This window comes from Haliotis cracherodii, unplaced genomic scaffold (assembly GCF_022045235.1).
Source record: "Haliotis cracherodii isolate W230 unplaced genomic scaffold, xgHalCrac1.p SCAF_2, whole genome shotgun sequence".
In the NCBI taxonomy this organism is placed as follows: Eukaryota; Metazoa; Mollusca; class Gastropoda; order Lepetellida; family Haliotidae; genus Haliotis; species Haliotis cracherodii.
Window position 1 is genome coordinate 61,527,369 of NW_027266275.1, and position 22,453 is coordinate 61,549,821.

A 22,453-nucleotide genomic window follows, 5' to 3' on the forward strand; every position below is an offset into this window, starting at 1 on the left:
GGACCCACGATCAAAGGTTTCTGGGGTGTCTTCCCAAAACGCCTACATGCCATAACACAGCTTATAACAACAAAGTTCACAGTTGGTACCGGGCTGTAGGTGTTTTGGCATGTAAGCGTTTTGGGAGATAACCGTTTCTGGGATGCCCAAATGACCAACTTTTGTGCAGCGAATTGCGGCGTTAGAGACGACTGGCCACGGGTGAACCCCCCTCCCCCACCCCCACCCCCACCCCCATTACACCATAAACTGTAACGGGAAATCACTAAACGATAAAAAACTAGTGGGGTATGGTTGTTGACATTTATTTCTATATATTTATTTCTATAATTTACAATAACATAAAAAAATATATATATTCACAGCATATGTTTCTATTATAAATATATCTAGCCATTCAAATGCAAAATGCATACATGTAGATATACACTACAGACACAGCAGGCCTTCGATTAAGACATATTTAATCCTACATAATGACCGGTTTAAATCTCATCAACGTTGTGAATCATGTAGCAATTTGAAACACGTTTTGGTTAATTAACTGGTACTTTGTCAGAAAATAAATATTAATGCCTCTTGAACATAAACCAACAAAATATATTTTAGACGACTCAAGTCAGAACACGGAAATTTAAGGAAAAGGGCGTATGTTAAGAAAACAAGAAAACAAGAAAAACAGTTAAGTTCCATGAAATGGTAACATGTAAGCCTTTATCTTGAAGGTACAAGTTTCACATGTGGCTGATAAAAGTAGTGAAACTAAAGTGAATTCAGCAATTTTTGTGAAACTCTTTCACTGATATATGTATCATCACTTGATGAAAGTATTTACCAACTAGGCTATATTATCATTGGACGCTAAACAAAATAAACAAAAACAAAATGCATGTAAATTCCTGACACCAACGGAGTTCATACAAACTTCTACGGTATAATGCGTTAATAGGTGTGTATAAATATAATGCTATTTTTGCTTTGTATCACAGATCGCACATGGGTGTATAAGTTACCAAACGGTATATATTCACAGGAGCATATAGGTGTGTGAAATGCTGAAGTCACTGTATGTTTTCTGAAGAAAGGGTTTTCAACATTTACAAAAAATATCACAAAAAACTGGACGACTAGATCTGAGATTCAGACGAACGCATATTCGTCTTTGGACGGGTTGGAAAACTGATGAAAGAGCTTTACTCGAAAATATAACAATTGTCACTGTTACACTCTTTCCTGGAGTGGTTAAATACCGGTTGTCTCATCTCGGGACTTTATCAGTAGTCATTGTCAACAGTTATCCAATATTTAGGGTCGGTCTTCTCTTTACTGCGAGAAGATTGCTTAATACGCGTTTTCTTCCTAGCGAAGAACTCTGCATCTGCGCTGCCTTCAAACTCCCGTGTTCCATCAAACTCCTCACTCATCCTCTCCTTCTTTCTTCTCCTTCTGCGGTTCTTCTTCTCGTTTCCGGTTCCGGTGCCCATATCCTTCAAGGAGGGTAACTCCTGCCCTCTTCCCTTGTCGGGCAGTGCTTCCAGCTGGGCTGTCGTCATCTTCGGCCACTGGTCCTTCCCGTCCATGGATAAGTCATCCACGTCTGTCATGTTCTCGCTGACGGACGGCGAGACCGATGGGCTGACTGGGCGCTTGTGTTTCTTTAAGTAGATGACCACGCCAAGGAACGACACTGCCATTACGAAGACAATGACCGCCAGCACTATAAGGACGATCGTAAGAGTGTTGTCGCTTTCGTCCTTTAAAGCTCCAGTCTTTGCAGTAGTTCCTACTGTGGTGGTAGCTCTGCCTTGGATGTTCACTTGGAACGTGGTTGTAGTCGCCCTCTGCTGAACGGAAACCTCCTTCGCCTGAATGAGACACACACAACTAGAGTACAGAGGATATTTCAAGTGTCTCGTGAAATACTAGTATCTCCTTTTCCCCCGTCATGAAATCCTATTTATTATATCCTATTTATTATATACTTTCTGTGTAGTTGACTACTAGAAAATCAGATTATTGTATTACAAATGTAAAACCTTGAAACGTAAATTCTCCCTACCTAACACACAGGGACGGTTCACCACCCCTTGTATTTGCGACTTAAAAAGTAGTTTCGTGTTTGCAAAATCTTAAAAAAATATAGAATTTTTTATCATACATTTCGAAATGATTTTATACAAATTCAACTTTAACCATAATATTCTTGGAAACTAAGAGAGCGCTGTTGGAAGCGAAAGAATACACGCTGGTCAAGTAACTAAAATGGCGCTTTGCGAAACGAACAGTCTCGAGTGACGAGTTAAATGTGAAATTTACATTTTCGAGGGAATAACGAACGGCAAGTGGTGATATTTACTCAAAAAAAGTCAATGTGTCATTATTTTGCCCTGTCAATGTGGAACTAACGTAAAAAGGATGTCAACTGTTTGTGTACGGGCCAGACACTTACGATAAAGGGAGACAATTTAAGGGGAGGTAACTATTGCATGGCAATAGTTCTGTCAAAGTGTTATGTTCACTGCAGTGACATATCAAGTGTTATGTTCACTGCAATGAGAATATCACTTTTCTCACACTGATTTTTAGAATAAAAAAACGAACTGCATCGTCACACAACATTATCTCACACAGTAACATGTAATTATGTATAACTTCATTGTCTCAATGTAATCAACATATATAGAACTAGATAATGATATCTGAGAAAGGCGACGCACATGTATAATACTTTTACACAGTAACATGTAATTATGTATTAGTTCATTGTCTCCATGTAATCAAAATAAATAGAACTAGATAATGATATCTGAGAAAGGCGACGCACATGTGTAATACTTTTTGAATAACCTGATTCAATTTATCAAACGGAGCAGTCCGGCCTTGAACCTTACCTCCAGAAACAGGACTATCTGAGCAAGGTTTCGATTTACAGTCTGCAAGGGTTGGGTGACGTTCACATCGCCAGTTACGCTGTTCTGGCTGAAGTAGGCATCGTACCCCGACGGATTAGCTGAAACATTGCAATAACGTTACAGTGTTTAAGGACGACAGTTGGATGTTTATGAAGTAAATGGTAGAAGCTGGACTTACTTCCCTTGAGATGGTAGGACACGCTGTAGTTGAGTGTGTCCCTGTCTCGCGCCATGATCTTTTTTGGGGAGATGTTCTCGATCTGACCCTGCAATAGAAGCAGCAGGATTCATCACCCGGCTCATTTGTGTTGCAATTCGTCATCCAATGTCACGTGCCCGACCTTACCCCTCTGGCACCGACCTTCCCCCTCTGGCACCGACCTCCCCCTTCTAGCACCGACCTTCCCCCTCTGGCACCGACCTTCCCCCTCTGGCACCGACCTCCCCCCTCTGGCACCGACCTTCCCCTCTGGCACCGACCTTCCCCTCTGGCACCGACCTTCCCCCTCTGGCGCCGACCTTCCCCCTCTGGCACTGACCTTCCCCCTCTGGCACCGACCTTCCCCCTCTGGCACCGACCTTCCCCCTCTGGCACCGACCTTCCCCGTCTGGCACCGACCTTCCCCCTCTGGCACTGACCTTCCCCCTCTGGCACCGACATTCCCCCATGGCACCGACCTTCCCCCTCTGGCACCGACCTTCCCTCTCTGGCACTGACCTTACCCCTCTGGCACCGACACCCCCCTACCCCCCCCCCCCCCCCCCCCCCCATCCCCCACCCACCCCCTGGCACCGACCTTCCCCGTCTGGCACTGACCTTCCCATCCGTATGTTTTCTTCCCATGTCTTCGTCTCTGTTTTACCATATCATTTAATACTTTAATCACGCGTCATTCTATTTCTCATGACTACACAACACTGTGCTAGTATTGCCCTCCATACATATTGAGGGGCGGTGGACTAGCCTAGTGGTAAAAGCGTTCGCTTATCACGCCGAAGACCCGGGTTCGATTTCCCACATGGGTACAAAGCCCATTTCAGGTGTCTCCCGCCTTGATATTGCTGGAATAATGTTAAAAGCGGCGAAAAACCATACTCACTCATTCACTGCCCCTATACATATAGACGGAGGATTAGAATATGACGAGATTTGAGATTTTGGAAGTGGTATGTGACGTGAAAGAAATATTATCCCTATAATGCATTGCGGGTTGAAGAAAAATGAATAAAAGCGACAAACCCGTTTCCATATTCATAAGAAATCTCTGCTGCAAGTATAGTCGATTGTACGATTCTGACCATATCATGAGCACGCTTTTTTAAATCACTATCAAATTGTGATGATACCAGGTGTTCGTGAAAAGGTAAGCATATCCTGACCAACCGGAGGCACCGATCACAAACACATGCAATGGCAAGCCAGTTATTCACCTGATTATACACGAGAACATATATCAAAATAGGAATTTGCATCGGACATCCTTTTTGTCACTAAAGCATTTAGAAATGTTCTCAACGTGTCTACCATCAATCTTTGGAAAGCTTTACTGAGGTCTCGAATGCCGTAAACTTTATCAAACACCTTTTGTGCAAAAGTCGTACGACGTTCTTTGAAATCTTGGTAGAAAGAGCATGATTGATTGTACCTCAAAAGTTGTGAAATGCAGCCACCAAAGGCTGGATCTGCTTCTCATACAGACTTGTGGAGAGTTTTTGTCACTCTGAATCTTAATGCATAGATCTTAATATGAAACAGATGAGGCGGTCTCACTGGTCTCCTTTATTTCTAGCTCAGGTGGGTAAATCAGCAGAAGAACAATATCAGATCATCTATACACCCGAAGCTTAACTTAAACTTCTTGGCCAAATAACCTTGCCAATCCGAGCAGAAATTCCAATTCGTATGCAAAACCAATTATTTTATTTGAAGAATACCCGAGTCCAGTTGATTTGCTTAAAATAATTCCATCTGTTGTTTCCACGATTTAAACTAAAACATGATATTTCTTACAGAATGGAACAGGCATAAATTAAATGGCACTTTACAGTACATCCGCATCTGTGCGTAAAGAAAACGGGATGTGACCAATCACCCCTATATTCCACCCCAAGTTACCGATAGCCTGGCAAACCCGCATCTGTGCAACGAAAACGGGGGGTAACTAACTGGCACAAACTAGCCGTACTCACCACAAACGTGTCGGGGACGGAGGCGGAGTATGACGTATAACACTGCCCCGGCTTGCATATCTCAGTGTAGAACTCGGGATCCTGGTCGTCGGCATCAATGATGTTGACTGTCATGGTGGTGAAAGATTCCCGCTTACCAATGTCCTGGAGGCAACAACATCACATCATACGTTAATGAGGACGCATCATACAAGTCATCTGTGTAACATGGAGCAAGCGAGTTGTGTTTTGAAGCCGCTTTGACAAGCATTGCTGTTATATCAAGACAGGACAGATTGATTTGGGAAGAAAGCCCGACGTGATTCAAGTGTCAGACGTTTACCCTTTTGTTGTAACCCACGAGAACAGGTATAGTACTGACAAACCTAGGAACACAACACACCACATTTAGCATAGCAATACACAATGTCCAAAAAGAACATAAAGAACAGAACATACATAACAGAGCAGAGCAGAACAACTCAAACAGAACAGAATAGAACAGAGCAAAGCAGAACAGACCAGACCAGACCAGAACATACATACAGAACAGAACATACATACAGAAGAGAACAGAACATACAGAACAGAACAGAACATAGTATACAGAGCATACAGAACAGAACACACAAAACAGAGCAGGACAGAACATACAGAACAGAATATACAGAACAGAACAGAATAAACAGAACAGAGCACACAGAACAGAATATACAGAGCAAAACAGAACAGAGCAGAACAGAATATACAGAACAGATCAGAATATACAGAACATACAGAACAGAGCAGAACAGACCACACAGAGCAGAACAGAATATACAGAACAGAACAGAACATACAGAACAGAATATACAGTACAGAACAAAATATACAGAACAGAGCAGAACAGACCATACAGAGCATACAGAACAGAACAGAATATACAGAACAGAACATACAGAACAGAGCAGAACAGAACATACAGAACAGACCACACAGAGCAGAGCAGAACAGAACAGAACAGAATATACAGAACAGAACAGAATATACAGTACAGAACACAATATACAGAACAGAGCAGAACAGACCATACAGAGCAGAGCAGAACAGAACAGAACAGAATATACAGAACAGAACAGAACATACAGAACAGAACAGAATATACAGAACAGAACAAAATATACAGAACAGAACATACAAAACAGAACAGAGCAAACAGACAAGACCAGAACAGAACATACTGAACAAAACAGAACATACAGAACAGAACAGAACAGAACAGGACAGAACAGAAAATACAGAACAGAACATTGTCACAATCATGAGTTAGCAACCTACTCTACAGCAAGTTTCAAGTAAGACGAGTACCAGACCACAAAGCTCACCTGCACTGACACGTTCAACACGTAGTGTTTGATGGTCATAGCTTCGAAGTCCAGATTCTGCGCGACGCCGATGTCTCCAGTCTGTGTCTGTGTGATTGTGAAATGCAACCTCCCATCTAACTGAAACCAGGAATACAATCATTTAGTCAAATTCACGCTATTTAAGTGCTAATGGTGGTATCTCAGAAAAAAAGGTTGAGGTTAAAATTGAATAAAACCTGAGTAAAAGTACAGATTGAATAGGGTTTCCTTTTTTTGTGGCGCAGGTGTGTTAAAAACGTTTTGGAAGAAATATGGGTTAACATGGGACTTAAGGGGTGATATAGGACTTACATCCGGGTTGAAGTAAGGGATGATATAGGACTTACATAAGGGTTGTAGTAAGGGATGATATAGGACTTACATCTGGGTTGAAGTAAGGGGTGATATAGGACTTACTTCTGGGTTGTAGTAAGGGATGATATAGGACTTACATCTGGGTTGAAGTAAGGGGTGATATAGGACTTACTTCTGGGTTGTAGTAAGGGGTGATATAGGACTTACATCTGGGTTGTAGTGAGGGGTGATATAGGACTTACATAAGGGTTGTAGTAAGGGGTGATATAGGACTTACATCTGGGTTGAAGTAAGGGATGATATAGGACTTACATCTGGGTTGAAGTAAGGGGTGATATAGGACTTACTTCTGGGTTGTAGTAAGGGGTGATATAGGACTTACATAAGGGTTGTAGTAAGGGGTGATATAGGACTTACATCTGGGTTGAAGTAAGGGGTGATATAGGACTTACATCTGGGTTGTAGTAAGGGATGATATATGACTTACATCTGGGTTGAAGTAAGGGGTGATATAGGACTTACATCTGGGTTGAAGTAAGGGATGATATATGACTTACATCTGGGTTGAAGTAAGGGGTGATATAGGACTTACATCTGGGTTGAAGTAAGGGGTGATATAGGACTTACATCTGGGTTGAAGTAAGGGGTGATATATGACTTACATCTGGGTTGAAGTAAGGGGTGATATAGGACTTACATCCGGGTTGAAGTAAGGGGTGATATAGGACTTACATAAGGGTTGTAGTAAGGGATGATATAGGACTTACATCTGGGTTGAAGTAAGGGGTGATATAGGACTTACTTCTGGGTTGTAGTAAGGGTTGATATTGAAGCCATATATCTCCTCCTGGTTAGGGTTGACGTCCCTGTCTTGGGCGTGGTCCTTCAGCTTGTACACCGGGTGGTTGAGAGCGGTGTTCTGCGGAGACAAATACAAGAAAGGTCCGACAAATGGAACTGGTTGACAAATGTAGTGGATATAACACGACTTAGGTTATTAACAAGGTGCTACTTTCGGGACAACTAGTTCACAATATGAAAACAAGAGCACAGGCTCATTAACCGTATATCGTTTACCTATATACGTAATGTAATACCTCTGTCACGTTGATGGTGAATGGGGCGTTGATGAACTCCGGGTCGAACTCGTTGACTGGTGTGACCGTGACAAACCTCTCCAACACACCCTTGAAACATCATAACATCACTCTATGAGTTTCTCAAATATCATTGGAGGACACTGAAGTTGAAAGACCATTTACAGTGTAGCCTTATTAAGGTTATGACAAGACTTACCCCCACTGGCGTACCGTTTTCCGTACATGTGAAGGAAAACGTGACAAACACGAGTTGTTCGTTCTGAAAAAAGACAGAGTTTCTACGTCTTATAACATGTACCGACACAATGTATTAGTTTGTTCTATTGAAGATAATCCAAATTTTCTCATTAATATATTAGAAATATTATCAGGAGTAAATCAAGCTTAAATTCCCTTGATCGATTTAGACTAAAATATCAACTGTTGATGATAACAAAAATCACACAACAAATACGGATTGAAATATTCCTGGACATAATGATTTGGCAACCCCGATAGGACCTAAATTTCATGATGAACGAACAGTGGCATGCAGTCATTGGCAGGATGTGCACGAGGTGTTTGAAAACCTGTGTTTGGATGTATCGTGACGGAATCGTTACACATCATTATTAGAGAGCACAACAACATTTGCTGCTAAGGATTGCAACAAGGCGCAGTTTGACAACCGAATAATTAGGCAGATGCAAAGTCGTGCTTGAAAATGGGTCAACAGAACGCATGTCGCAAACGTCACTGGCGTTAGCCAGAGTGTGATGAGTAGGGTATGAAATCCATACCAGGCGTTTGGATCAGCTACCCTGCGAAAAGCAGGTGGTCGACAGTGTTCCACCACACAGCGGGAAGACAGGCATCTTCTTGTTGCAGAGCGACGTCATGGCTTTGTGACGGCCACCACGCTCAGAAATGAACTGCGGAACGCTAGTGGCGTTAACGTTTCTACTCAGACAGTGCGCAATAGTCTCCATGATGGCTGGTCTCCGGTCTCAGAGGGCAAATCGGTGGTGGACTCTTTCGAGAAAGTTTTTTTTTCACATTTACCATTAAGGGGATATTGGAATGAACTGCAATGTTGTCTGACTGTGAGGGGTTTTGATCTTAGCATTCACTGGATGTGACCGTGGAGACAGGGTCACATTAGGGTTTGCATGGACCAATGAGCAATGTTATTTATTTTCTAGATCTGGTATACCCGTGTCTTGCTACTAGTATTACCATTACCACACGAATAAAGCTGATGTTTAACAGATGATGCCTAGTTAGTCTGTCCCTGTTGATCATTGAGTAAAAACATGTAATAATATTTCCTTACATTATAAGGTGTTGAAGATCTTCTTTAGTTGACTACAAAATGTAGATTTTACCTTTGCGCATGCCTTTAGTGAAACGGGGATCAGCTGACGATCGAAACTACAGTGCCAGGTCACGTGTGAACGCTACACAAGAGTGTTCATTTTACAGTGAGTGAGTATGGTTTTATGCCGCTTTTAGCAATCTAATGACTTGATATGTCAAGATACTAAAAGGCTTCCGTACAGACGCGCTACTGAGAGCTGGTTTTTTGGGGCACACTGAATTTGTTTTCGTGACTTTTGGACGTTTCTGTTTTGGTCAGATACTCTCATTTTGAAGAGTGATCTGACTGATTATTGGTCACACTAAGGACGCTGGCCTCTCTGTGAGTGATTATTTTGCATCCAGCTCTGTTACTGGGAGAGTGGAGCAAAACACACGCATTGCAATCTAAGGCCATACAGCTTCAGAAAATGAATCTACACGTCATGACTATATACCCATTTCTCGTATATCGCCTCCAGGTCCAGCGTCTTGTTGATGGTGAAGGTGGTGGAGGTGGTGTTACTGGTGAGGCTGAAGTATGACGTCAACTCGGCGCTGATGCTGACAGGTTCACGGACTGTGAACGCCCACTTGGTTGTAGATGGGGTGTTGATGCTAAATATTAAATGACCTGGGGTGCAGAAAATCATACATCGCTCATACGTAATCTTCATTCTGACAAGTATTATTTTATATATATTTAATTAAAAGCGACAAACCCCTTTCCAAAAGCAAAAACATTTTCCATAAGTCTTAAACAGTTACAATTATGAAACCAAATTTTGACAATACACCTCTTTTATAGCCTTTACTGCAGAAGCAGCGAACGCTGTAACATTAATTCCATATTGATTATTCCAACGTAACGACATAGGGACACTTCAAGAGTTTTCCTTGAATCCTTTAATCCACTAATTAGACTCTCACTTGGATAGCCTTCAGAAGTCTATTTTTATTACTGTACAGTAAGTATATTTTCAATTGGGATTGTGGGTGTGTCAGGTATGGGGTGTGGGGTGTGGAGAAGAATCTACCTGTCCCGTCTGTCTCTTTCACCTGCACATTCTGAGGAGGCTGGACGCTACAGGAAGACGTAACTGCTGGAATAACAAGATTGTGGCGATGATCACTTTTAAAGTTTACTCTCAGAATCAGACAACTGATATGTCACTATAGACTTGTACAGTGCAAGCAATATTAATAAACACAATACAAAAATAAGTTATCGCTTGTTAATATTTTCAGCGGAAGAGTATTTTCTCTGGTCCTGCTACAAGAAACATGCCAGTTTCTCTTTGAAAGGAAGGGACCAGCACTTCTCATTTCTTCAGGACATCCAGCGACGAAATCCCCGCGACTCCAAACTCCAAAGGTATTCTATATGTGTTGATTTCCCACATACATATCATGACTTGTTGTGTTAATTGATCGTTAACCCGCATAGTTTAAATATTCAGCGTGGCGTGTTGAGACGTGTAATACGAGTTGTCTCTCTCAACACTGAACAACCACGAAACACGCCTTAACCACGTATTATAATACTGACACAAAGTGTAACTAGTTATGCATGCATCTATGTTATGCATATAAAACACAAGCACCTACATCCATCCCGCACTGTAACATAGCTGTAGCCGTACGGTACAACACTTTTACTGGATGAAGGATAAAATATCCCTTTGTTTATATGAAAAAGATTATGACTTGGGTATAGTAATACACGAGAGCTCAATTCAATATGTTCCTTATGCAGATAACGTTTCTTAAAGTCAGCACCCGAACTCAATCCTCCTATAAGAACTTATTTCAAACTTATTTCCATGGAAACGCAAAATCAATTTTTCAAATTTCAAATTCTAAATTTCAATATGGTCAGCATGACTCTAGGAACTCGTGAACACGACTGGTGTATCAGTGTGGTATATCCCACCTACTTCAGCGTGACACTAGGACCTCGTGAACACGACTGGTGTATCAGTGTGGTATACCCAACTTACTTCAGCATAACCCTAGGACCCCGTGAACACGGCTGGTGTGTCAGTGTGGTATACCCCACCTACTTCAGCATGACACTAGGACCCCGTGAACACGACTGGTGTATCAGTGTGGTATACCCAACCTACTTCAGCATCACACTAGGACCCCGTGAACACGACTGGTGTGTCAGTGTGGTATACCCCACCTACTTCAGCATGACACTAGGACCCCGTGAACACGACTGGTGTATCAGTGTGGTATACCCAACCTACTTCAGCGTGACACTAGGACCTCGTGAACACGGCTGGTGTATCAGTGTGGTATATCCCACCTACTTCAGCGTGACACTAGGACCTCGTGAACACGGCTGGTGTATCAGTGTGCTATACCCCACCTACTTCAGCATGACACTAGGACCTCGTGAACACGGCTGGTGTATCAGTGTGGTATACCCCACCTACTTCAGCATGACACAAGGACCTCGTGAAGAGAGAGTGACATTCATTCATTCTTTTTCGCCGATATTTTTTACCGCGTATTGATTGTTAGCAAGTTAACACGTGAGATAGATAGACAGACAGACACGTGAGATAGATAGATAGATAGATAGACAGGTGCGTGAGATAGATAGATAGACAGATAGATAGATAGACACGTCAGATAGATAGATAGATATATAGATAGATAGATAACATACTATTTACATTGCTAATGGCAGCAGAGCTAAATAATTAGAGAAAGGAACGTGTATTACTTGTTAGCAAGTTAGCATGTGAGATAGATAGATATATAGATATATAGATAGATAACTAGACTAACATTTAGTCTCTGAAATCTTATATTACACAATATCCTTCTTGACTCTAAAAATATAAAAAAATCCTTATGCTGATTTCAGTGGAATAGAGCTAGCTTGAGCTGGCTACACTTGCAGAGCTAAATACTAAATACACATCCTACTCAAATATCAACCCAAATCCTGCAATAGTATTCAGCCCATGTTCTGGAAACAACAATGCTAGATATATTATCAACATTGAACCCTTCATTACATTTCAGTGATTAAAAAACTAAATTATAACATAAATTCTCAAAGTCAAAATTAAACTAGACCGATCAAATACTGATCCAGAAAGTTTCAATGTTTTTTTACCTCAATAATGATTATTATCTGTGAGAATCAATATCATAGTGGTTGAGTTAAAGAGTATATATCGACCCTATATCGGGAAATGGTCTCTGATAGGGCGTACCTTATAAAGTGGTTGAGCGTACCTTACCCCGATACCTACAATATGACCATACAGCCGCTGGCTTACCTGTAATCGTTGTTGCACAAAGAACAACACACATCCAAATATAAATCCGGAGTTTAGATGCCATTTTGTGAGGAAGGGTATCCAATATTCAAACTTTCAATCACATCATGTTGCAGTTTATTCCACCCAAGATGGCGGTCTCCATGTTAGTTAGCGCGCCGAAGTCACGTCAGATCCTGAGGTCAAAGAGAAACAACTGTCAATGTTCGTGCTTCAAGCCCTCACCATAAATCAGCCCTATATATGTCGAAACAGGTAGCCCCCATTTGTTTCTATGTAACGACACTCCAGTGTTAGAGCTGTAGATATCGCGGCCACGGAGGTTAACTGCGACACTTCTCTATGCCCTGATAACATACACCCCTGGAAATTAATTGCGAACTTGCGATCAGCCTGATAAACCATAAAAGAAATTTATTTCCTACAATAAGAAATGAAACTATATATTACTGGTGTTTATTTATTTGTAAGCCTGTTCAAATATACAACAAAGGGATATAAGTATGATGATAATGCCGCAATATCTTAAGTGGTATTAATGCATATGCACGACTGCTGTGGTATACTTTGTTTACTTTGTATTTATATGTTGAGCTAGAGGATGTATTTGGATATATACGTATGTTTTTTGCATTCGACGTCAATGGGTCAAATATATTTTAAAACGCAAAGGGGCTGATATCATTTTGCATGTCAAGATAAAAGGCGTTTCCCAGCTTAACGCAGTGCCGCGACCTGGAGACGTATCGTCTGCCAGGAATGCCATGACGTAACTGCCATTGACAGAGGATTTCGGCAACTTCGTCTAATCTGATAACGTTGTGCATTTGAGTTGACCAAATCATATGACTCATGTTAGTATGACTATAGTCGTCTGACATAAACACTGCGTCAATCGTAAACCTTTTGTGCATTAAGAAATGGTTGTGAGTTTAACTATTTTACCAATAAAAATATTTAGGGGACAAGACAGAGCTTTGAAATGTCGTTACAAGCAATACAGAAGTTGCTATCCATAGACGTGTCATGTTTTCATGTTTTTGCAACTTCAAAAAGTCTACGAAAGACGTTAAAAGGTTAAAAACAGTTGAATTCAGTATGAGTATGTGTCGTGGAATGCAAAGGCCAATGGCAGTATAGAGACAACCTTTGACCCGCCATTAATTCAGTGTTGTTACAGTTGGAGACACGATACAGTTTACATATATATCAATATTCTAATAACTGGATTGTTTCTTAGTGAGTGAACGATGATCAATGCTACAACAGCTTGAGTCTAAACAAGGCTAGCCATTGACTGGAAGCATGAACTCTCAGCCAAATCAGTGTTTGTTTAATTGTTTGTTTGTTAGTTGTTTAACGCCGCACTCAGCACTATTCCAGCCACATGACGGCGGTCTGTAAATAATCGAGTCTGGACCACACAACCCAGTGATTGACATCATGAGCAACGATCCACGCAATTTAGATACGATGACATACATCAATCAAGCAGCGTGCCTGACCACCCGATCCCGTTAGTTGCCTCTTACGACAAGCATAGTTTCATCTCACGGCAAGCATGGGTTGCTGAAAACCCATTCTAACCGGGATCTTCACGGGTCCCAAGTCAGCGAGTCTCACCACCCGATTCCCATTTCAGTCTGTTTCTAGCATGGGGGCAACTTTGACCCGGATTCCCAACAGGGGTATTTTAGCTAAATGCTGCTAGTCTGTATTGATAATAAATACATATGCTACAAGTTCTTTTCAATCCCTTAAAATACCGCCGTGAATCCCCTGCCAACTTTCAAACCCTGATATAGCTCCATGCGGTTTGCAAAGGATGAGTAAAAGGATTAGAAATCTTCATATAGACGAAATATTTCCCCCTACAGATTGATCGGAATTGATAGTAACCATGACCTTCAAATACTTATTCAACAATATATTTGGCATTCTGATTATCCATACAATCTGAGTTGTAGTCTTCATCAAACACTAGGGAGTACCGTCCATACCTTCAACAAAGTCCCACAGAAGAGTATTCATGACATTGAGCTGACATAGAACACAAACAACTCAGGCGACATCAATCATTTCCAGATTCAATAAGGACATCTTTGATGAGGAGAAGGGATAAGAGGAAACAACATGTATCAGAATCATGTCTGCATGCTTGACACATTTATTTCCATTCCTGTAAACAATATTTGTTTATCTGACTTAATCCGGCAGCGCTTTACCTACGCGTCATGGCCCGGGTTCGGGGCCATTCTTAATGTCGGCTCAACGTCCTGTGTCAACACTACACAGCTGGCTGGCTCTCAAATACTTCCCTGTGGAATTTATGACCTTAAACACATCATATGAGTATACCACTCTGTAAGATAAGAGTGAATGAGCTGGGTTTTACGCCGCTTTGCACAGTATTCCAGTTATATCACGTCGTGTCAGCTTAATGTGGGAGGAAAGCCTGATGTGATGCGGGTCTTAGGCGTTTACCTAAGGTGAAACTAACAAGCACGGGTATTGTGCTAGATGGTGCCTAGAAACATAATTGGGGCGAACCGGGATTCGAACACACGATGATTGGTTTCTGGCGCGCTCAAGGGACGCAACTCTGCACAGCGAATTGTGGCGCTTTAGACGACTGGGCCACCCGTGCCCACTTTAAAATATGACACTGGGAGACTCATTATGAACGTTACATCACTGTTAGCTCTCGTCAACATCCAGAGACATGCTAGTTCCCTAATATTCCTTTCCTCGACAAACCGAATACTTATGATGAATAAACAATGTTAAAACATTAAAAAAAGACTGACATAATAATATACTTCAGTAGTGTAGATGAAGACATATTAGTAAACATTAGTGTTCTTTATAAAGACATATCATTATACTTTAGTGGTGTATATGAAGACATATTAGTATACTTCAGTGGTGTATATGAAGGCATGTTGATATACTTTAGTGTTGTTAATGAAGTCATATTAGGATATTTTAGAGGCGTATATAAACGCATAATAATATACTTCAGTGGTGTATATGAAGACACAATAATATACTTTGGTGATGTATATGAAGACATAATAATATACTCAAGTGGTGTACATGAGGACATATTAATATACTTTAGTATTGTTGACGAAGTCATATTAGTATACTTTAGGGGCGTACATAAACGCATAGTAATATACATTAGTGGTGTAAATGAAGACATATTTGTATACTTTAGTGGTGTATATTAAAACATAATATATATTAGTGGTGTATATGAAGACATAATAGCATACGCTAGTGATGTGTATGAAGACATATTAATATACTTTAATGTTGTTTAAATCATGCATCATTATATTGTTCGGTTGTACCGTTATACTTAAGTATTTCTAATATTGGAGTCGTGTTTAGAGATTGAAATATTATACCGAATTGACGGGATTAAAGATTACAATCCCAGGGCATATATCCCTGGTCCCGTGATAACGACCATGTAGCATATACCCCAAACGTTCTGCTGCTCATAATGAAGAAGTGGACATCCATATATTCTCTTCCAAGTGTATCACTTTTAAATGAGGGGCGGTCTGGTAGCCTAGTGGTTAAAGCGTTCGCTCGTCACGCCGAAGACCCGGGTTCGATTCCCGACATGGATACAATGTGTGAAGCCCATTTATGGTGTCCCCGGCCGTGATGTTGCTGGAATATTGCTAAAAGCGGCGTAAAACCACACTCACTCACTCTAAATGCCTTTCAAAGACTTGATCAGAGCGGTTCTGAACATGGCTAAGGTGTATAGCTCAGTATGCTAGATCACCGATGCTAGCATTATATATTAAATACAACGACCATGCTGTTACATTCAAACATATGTCGACGACCCTGTTCGATTCCCATCATGGGTACAATGTGTCTCCTACTGTGAGATGGTTGGAATATCTCAAAAGTACAAACTCGGTACTTTGACATGCCTTAAAATTATAAAGATAATAACAATTTATACCAACAATTACGTAACATATAGTTTAAATACATACATACATACATACATACATACATACATACATACATACATACATACATACAGGGGCGGTCGGGTAGCCTAGTGGTTAAAGCGTTCGCTCGTCATGCCGAAGACCCGGGTTCGATTCCCGACATGGGTACAAATTGTGAAGCTCATTTATGGTGTCCCCCGCCGTGATATTGCTGGAATATTGCTAAAAGCGGCGTAAAACCATACTCACTCAATCACTCACTCAAACACACACACACACACACACACACAACACATACATACATACATACATACATACATACATACATACATACATACATACAAATAAAAATAAATAGATAAACATGCCTCCGTCATAATTAGCAAATATCAGTCTATGTTTGCTGACACACAAACACACAAACACACAGCTAATCAGCGGTACTTGAAGTGACCAGCATAGCCTCGTGTGGATCAATCCATATAAATGATGGTTGACGATAGCGGCACATTCTAGAAACCCTGGTTCGTGACTCGGCTGTTGTAATGTGTATAGCTACACTCACAGCGAGACTTATACCTTCATTATCCAGTACCAAGTCAAGCTCTTCACTGTATTAGGATATCATTACGGAAAGATGGGATCTACGTTGCCTTGGTTTCAATATCACATACATGTACACTGTAATGTTTGCAAAGGACGCAAGGAGTTTATCCTTCCTGGGATGACCGTCCTAATCAAAGAAAATGAGATAGTCATACGAGAGAGAGAGGGAGAGAGAGAGGGGAAGAGAGAGGGGGGGGAGAGAGAGGGGGAGAGAGAGAAAGAGAGCGGGGGAGAGAGAGGGGGAGAGAGAGAGAGAGAAAGAGAGAGAGAGAGGGAGAGAGGGGGGGGGGGGGAGAGAGGGGGAGAGTTTCCAGGCAATAAAATACATTGATCAAATTAATTACGTCGTGCTGTATTGATGGTCGTGTTATAACGGGTATATTGAAAACTGCGGCTTAAACTCCCTCAATGAAACTGTATGAAATGTCTGGCGACATCAGTACAATGCATACTGACAACGATGTAAGCCACAGAATGGAACAATGGCAACACTCTCCCTCCTACAGCCTGCAGCTTCTCCAGAGAAGACACTGGAGACAGATGCTCGATGCTTGCTCCCCATTAATGCTTCTCATGCTATATGAATGTGGAGGGTACACACGTGGCGTTATCTGGATCAACATACTGGGGGGTCGCGGGCTGTGTTATGACAGGGCAAATAACAAACTTCACGTATTATGCGTGAAAACTACATGTATGAAATATTTCCATTGGCTCTTGTGACGTTTATCTTGATGGAGATTACAGAACATGCATGTTCTTACGTAGACATGTGGCTTCAGACACATAGCGCATTGTTAAAGCATTTACCTATAAATTGTATCCATAACACTTCTAGCTTTGTTTGATTGTTTCTTGTTAACTTCGCACTCAGCATTATTCAAGCTATATGACGGCAGTCTGTAAATAATCGAGTCTGGACCAAACAATCTAGTGATTGACATAATGAGCAACGATCAACGCAATTGGGATACGATGACATGCATCATCCAAGTCAGCGAGCCTGACCACCCGATCCCGTTAGTCTCCTCTTACGACAAGCCCAGTCGTCTTTTACGGCAAGCATGTGTTGCTGAAGACCTATTCTACCCCGGATCTTCACGGGTCAACTGACAGACACAATGGGTAGTAAATGAATGTGACATTATGAATACTATAGCACCATAGGAAAGACAGTTGTATATGCATAGACTGTATACAACGAGCACATCACATCCAAATCATGTCCGTCATTCCCGCATCGTGTTATCATGGCGACGTATGACGTCACAGAATATCTCCGTTATTTAAAAGTCAAATTCGTTTCAAAGCTTGGTTTGAAATGTTTAATTCAAAACCGATGTCCCATATACTTGATATGCTCAAGTTTTTAAAAGTCATTATTTTTGTGTTTACAGGTAGTAGATAAATCTGACAATGTGTTCGCACACACACACGCGCACGCACGCACGCTCACGCACGCAAATACACACGTGCACACACACACACACGTGCACACACACACACACATACAATGGTTACAACGCTGCAAACACTACGAACTGTGTAAAACACCAACATATATAGATAAATACTGAAGTGTAAACAAGGCTATGATGGCCATGTAACGATCTCAACGCCGCAAATAAGTCTTGTAAGTTGAGAGAGAAGGGGGTTATATGAATATATACACCCGCAATGGTTTTTGAAAGAATATCGGCTTTACTCACGTGGTTATGGTAATATATGGACAGAACAGGACACGTATATACCAGATTATTTCATAGATGCTTTTACACAGACCCTGAAAGATAAGTACAATCAAAATTGGCATTTTTCCTTATCAGTATCAAATAAACTATCAAGTTATTCCCTCTTTAAAACAGTTTCTGTGGAGAGAAATACTTAAATGTAACAGTTAATATATTTCGAATTGCATTTTATCAAGATTCAGATGTGGTTCACACGACCTCTTTATCGAGACGGGACGATATATGGGGATCGTGAGATAACACAGAGTTTGTCAGTCTTATGATTTAAACACAGTAGAAAATGAATATACCATTTCTTTCTACATTGTCCGTTGTATGCTGAACTCAGAAAAATGTTCATTGATAAATAGTATATCCGTTATCCAAGTTTACAGAAATTTGTTTACTTAATGTCAAGTAACAATGTAGAAATAACAAAAAGCTGTCAATGTACATATTGCATGCTATAAAGCTAAGAAGTTCCACATGTGTTATGTTATAAATGTATATACTCCGATTACCATATAAAATGTACTATAGGCCTATGGCCTCTCAGTATTAGGAATAAACACATATAGAAAGAATATATTTGTTTTTGTAATACAGCGAATTAACTTCTATTGTTAGAAGACAGATGGCACACCGAAAACCGTTTATATTTTGAACTGGTTTTCAAGCCAAATTTAAACCCAATATAAAAACAGCTATGACAAGTTTCCTTGTCACTTGTTATTCCTAAACAAATAGGAAAGGGTCATTTGTACGTTTGTATTGTAATTACTTTGACATTACCGCGGGGCAATGCATTAGCTTAGTGTTCGTTTTTCAATGATACTGCGTCACGCTAAATTTACCGTTTCACCATTGTGTGTTAACCTCTGGTCTACAATAATACCAGGGCTACCCATTAACATCGTCAACGTGAATCGTGACCTTTGACATGTGTTTGTGATACTCTATACGGAGATTTAATGTGGCTGAAGGCCCCAGCACCGTTGTGTTATTTTTATTCTCAAAAACGTATAAATTGTTGCGTGTCATTGAACATAAGTACTTGTCCTCTTTCTTTATCCCTGTGTACCGTTATGTTCAAAGGCTATAACCAGTGTGTATATAGTTCACACGGGGGATACTAGCATGTCATCTATCTATCTGTCTATCTATCTATTTATCTATCTATTTATCTATCTATCTATCTATCTATCTATCTCTCTATCTATCTATCTCTCTCTCTCTATATATTCTATATATATATACATATATATACATATATAAAATATTATATATTTCACACGGGGGATACTAGGATATCATATATCTATCTATCTCTATATATATATGATATATATATATATAGTTCACACGGGGGATACAAGCATATCATATATATATATATATATATATATATATATATATATATATATATATATATATATATATATATATATATATATATATATTAGTTCACACGGTGGATACCAGCATATCATATAGATAGACAGACAGACAGACAGACAGACAGACAGACAGATAGATAGATAGATAGATAGATAGATAGATCATATGCTAGTATCCCCGTGTGAACTATAGACTCACTGGTTATAGGTCGCCATGATCTTTATTTCCTCAATATCAAGTGCCATTTTATTAATAAACCGCAATAAATCCTAGAAATTGTTTGTTTTGTCCGAACCTGTTTGTTCTGCTTATTGTGTAAAACAAGCAGAACGAGTAGAACAAGCAGGCTCGGACAAAACAAACACTTTCTAGGATTTATTACGATTTATTCATAAAATGGCATTTGATGTTGAGGAAATAAAGAGGGCCCAAAACACTGTACATTTCCGACAAAATACAAAAATACCTACGCTACCGTAAAATTAGTTCTATTTGTTAAGGCAATCTAAATGCATCACCCATATTTTTTCAATTGTCTTGTATTTTCAAAAGTGAATAGACTGTACAACATACAGTAAGGGGACTGGCAAGCTACTGAAATCTGTATCATGACATTTCCCATGGTCCGGGATTTGAACCAAGTCTTTTCAATATCTTCAAAAACATGTGACATGTTAAAATGCATGCTGTTCTCTAATCTCATGGTGTCTTTGGGACAGTGGGGTGACATTGATTTAAGGATGCACGAAACCAATAGTCGGTGGACACGCCTATGTTGGGGTATGGCCACAATGTCACACCTGCCCCGCTATTTGTCAGCAGAATCCTGAATTCAAAACGTCAACGCTAGAGATTAATCAGTTCCGAATATCTTCCGAAACAGATTCCATAGGGCGTAAATTGATCACTTAAAATCAGTGATGACACAAGGTGGTCGCGATAAGAGCTAGCATGTCCTGCTCTACCGGTAGCATCCGCCTCTCACACCTTTACCTTTAAAGCCCACGCATGGCATATTCACCAGGCGTTTGTCAAACGTTCCAGCAGGACATACAACGTCTCCAGTACATAGAGTGACATCCAATCTCCAAACGTAAACGGCAAGGAAACCTTTCATAGTAAGCGTGAAGACATCAGCCGTTATATTAAACAGTAAGTGGTCTATTTCCCAAGTAGAAAACCAATCATAGATCCTTACTAGTTACAAAAAGACATCATATCTAGAAAACAGCAAGTCATCTAATATTTCATAGCAAGCGGCAAGATATTCAACCTATTTTGTGAACGGCAAGCCACCAACCTTTCCAGTAAACGGCAAGACATCAACCTCTCCAGTAAACAAGACATCAACCTCTCCAGTAAACGGCATGACATCAACCTCTCCAGTAAACGACAGGACATTAACCTCTCCAGTAAACGGCAGGACATTAACCTCTCCAGTAAACGGCAGGACATTAACCTCTCCAGTAAACGGCAGGACATTAACCTCTCCAGTAAACGACAGGACATTAACCTCTCCAGTAAACGACAGGACATTAACCTTTCCAGTAAACGGAAGGACATTAACCTCTCCAGTAAACGACAGGACATTAACCCCTCCAGTAAACGACAGGACATTAACCTCTCCAGTAAACGACAGGACATTAACCTCTTCAGTAAACGGCAGGACATTAACCTCTCCAGTAAACGACAGGACATTAACCTCTTCAGTAAACGGCAAGACACCAACCTCCCCAGTAAACGACAGGACATTAACCTCTTCAGTAAACGGCAATATATCACAATCAACCAATCTGGTAAACATCAACATCTACATTCTCAGTGAATGATAGATAATGTGATAGACACAATATACCACCTGTATATCACACACAAATCACAGTACCTTACACTAGAGTCCTGTATTCCCTCAGACGCTGCTTCGTGTTATCTTGGCGACGTATGACATGTCACAGAATATCTTTGTAATCTAAAGTCACATTCGTTACTGCACAGCTTACAGCTCGGTCGAAATGTTTAATCTATCGATCTGTTTAGCCGATAAACAGCGATATCGGAAAGCCTGTGACTTGAAAACGACAAGCACATGTAATAAATATCCTGACTCCTTACATGAGGCTATGACATTGCTCCTAATATGCTCAAGTTTTTGATAAATGTTCATAAATTATCTTTTTTTAAATCCCGATGTTTGGTTAGGCACAGCTTGGTGCAGGTCTGGGCT

At 40.6% G+C, this 22,453-nt stretch overlaps 2 protein-coding genes across 3 annotated transcripts; one reads left to right on the top strand and one right to left on the bottom strand.

The window, feature by feature from the left end:
* Positions 1–343: 343 nt before the first annotated feature.
* Positions 344–22,168, bottom strand: LOC139469375 (cadherin-99C-like). 2 transcript variants are annotated; one of them, XM_071251535.1, is made up of 12 exons: positions 22,115–22,168; positions 12,516–12,691; positions 10,254–10,319; positions 9,675–9,850; positions 8,078–8,140; positions 7,879–7,968; positions 7,584–7,700; positions 6,446–6,565; positions 5,103–5,246; positions 3,091–3,178; positions 2,892–3,010; positions 344–1,865 (listed from the first exon to the last, which is right to left on the bottom strand). In XM_071251535.1, exons 2-12 carry the CDS (start codon positions 12,577–12,579, stop codon positions 1,275–1,277), a joined length of 1,638 nt encoding a protein of 545 aa, XP_071107636.1. In that variant the 5' UTR covers positions 12,580–12,691; positions 22,115–22,168; the 3' UTR covers positions 344–1,274. The 2 variants fall into 2 exon arrangements, with proteins under 2 accessions (XP_071107636.1, XP_071107635.1); XM_071251534.1 differs by lacking the exon at positions 22,115–22,168 and having other exon boundaries at positions 12,516–12,843.
* Positions 19,035–22,054, top strand: LOC139467715 (centrosome-associated protein Alms1a-like). The gene is made up of 2 exons (XM_071249226.1): positions 19,035–19,083; positions 21,483–22,054. The coding sequence occupies exons 1-2, from the start codon at positions 19,035–19,037 to the stop codon at positions 22,052–22,054; spliced, it is 621 nt and encodes a 206-aa protein (XP_071105327.1).
* Positions 22,169–22,453: the final 285 nt, after the last annotated feature.

Coding starts and splice junctions, on each gene's coding strand:
- LOC139469375 (XM_071251535.1), bottom strand. CDS start 12,579: ATGGCATCTAAACTCCGGATTTATATTTGGATGTGTGTTGTTCTTTGT. Junction 10,320..12,515: donor TTGTGCAACAACGATTACAG/GTAAGCCAGCGG, acceptor TTGTTATTCCAG/CAGTTACGTCTTCCTGTAGC. Junction 6,566..7,583: donor ACCCTTACTACAACCCAGAA/GTAAGTCCTATA, acceptor TCCTGGTTTCAG/TTAGATGGGAGGTTGCATTT.
- LOC139467715 (XM_071249226.1), top strand. CDS start 19,035: ATGTGGTTCACACGACCTCTTTATCGAGACGGGACGATATATGGGGAT. Junction 19,084..21,482: donor CGGGACGATATATGGGGATC/GTGAGATAACAC, acceptor AATATTTCATAG/CAAGCGGCAAGATATTCAAC.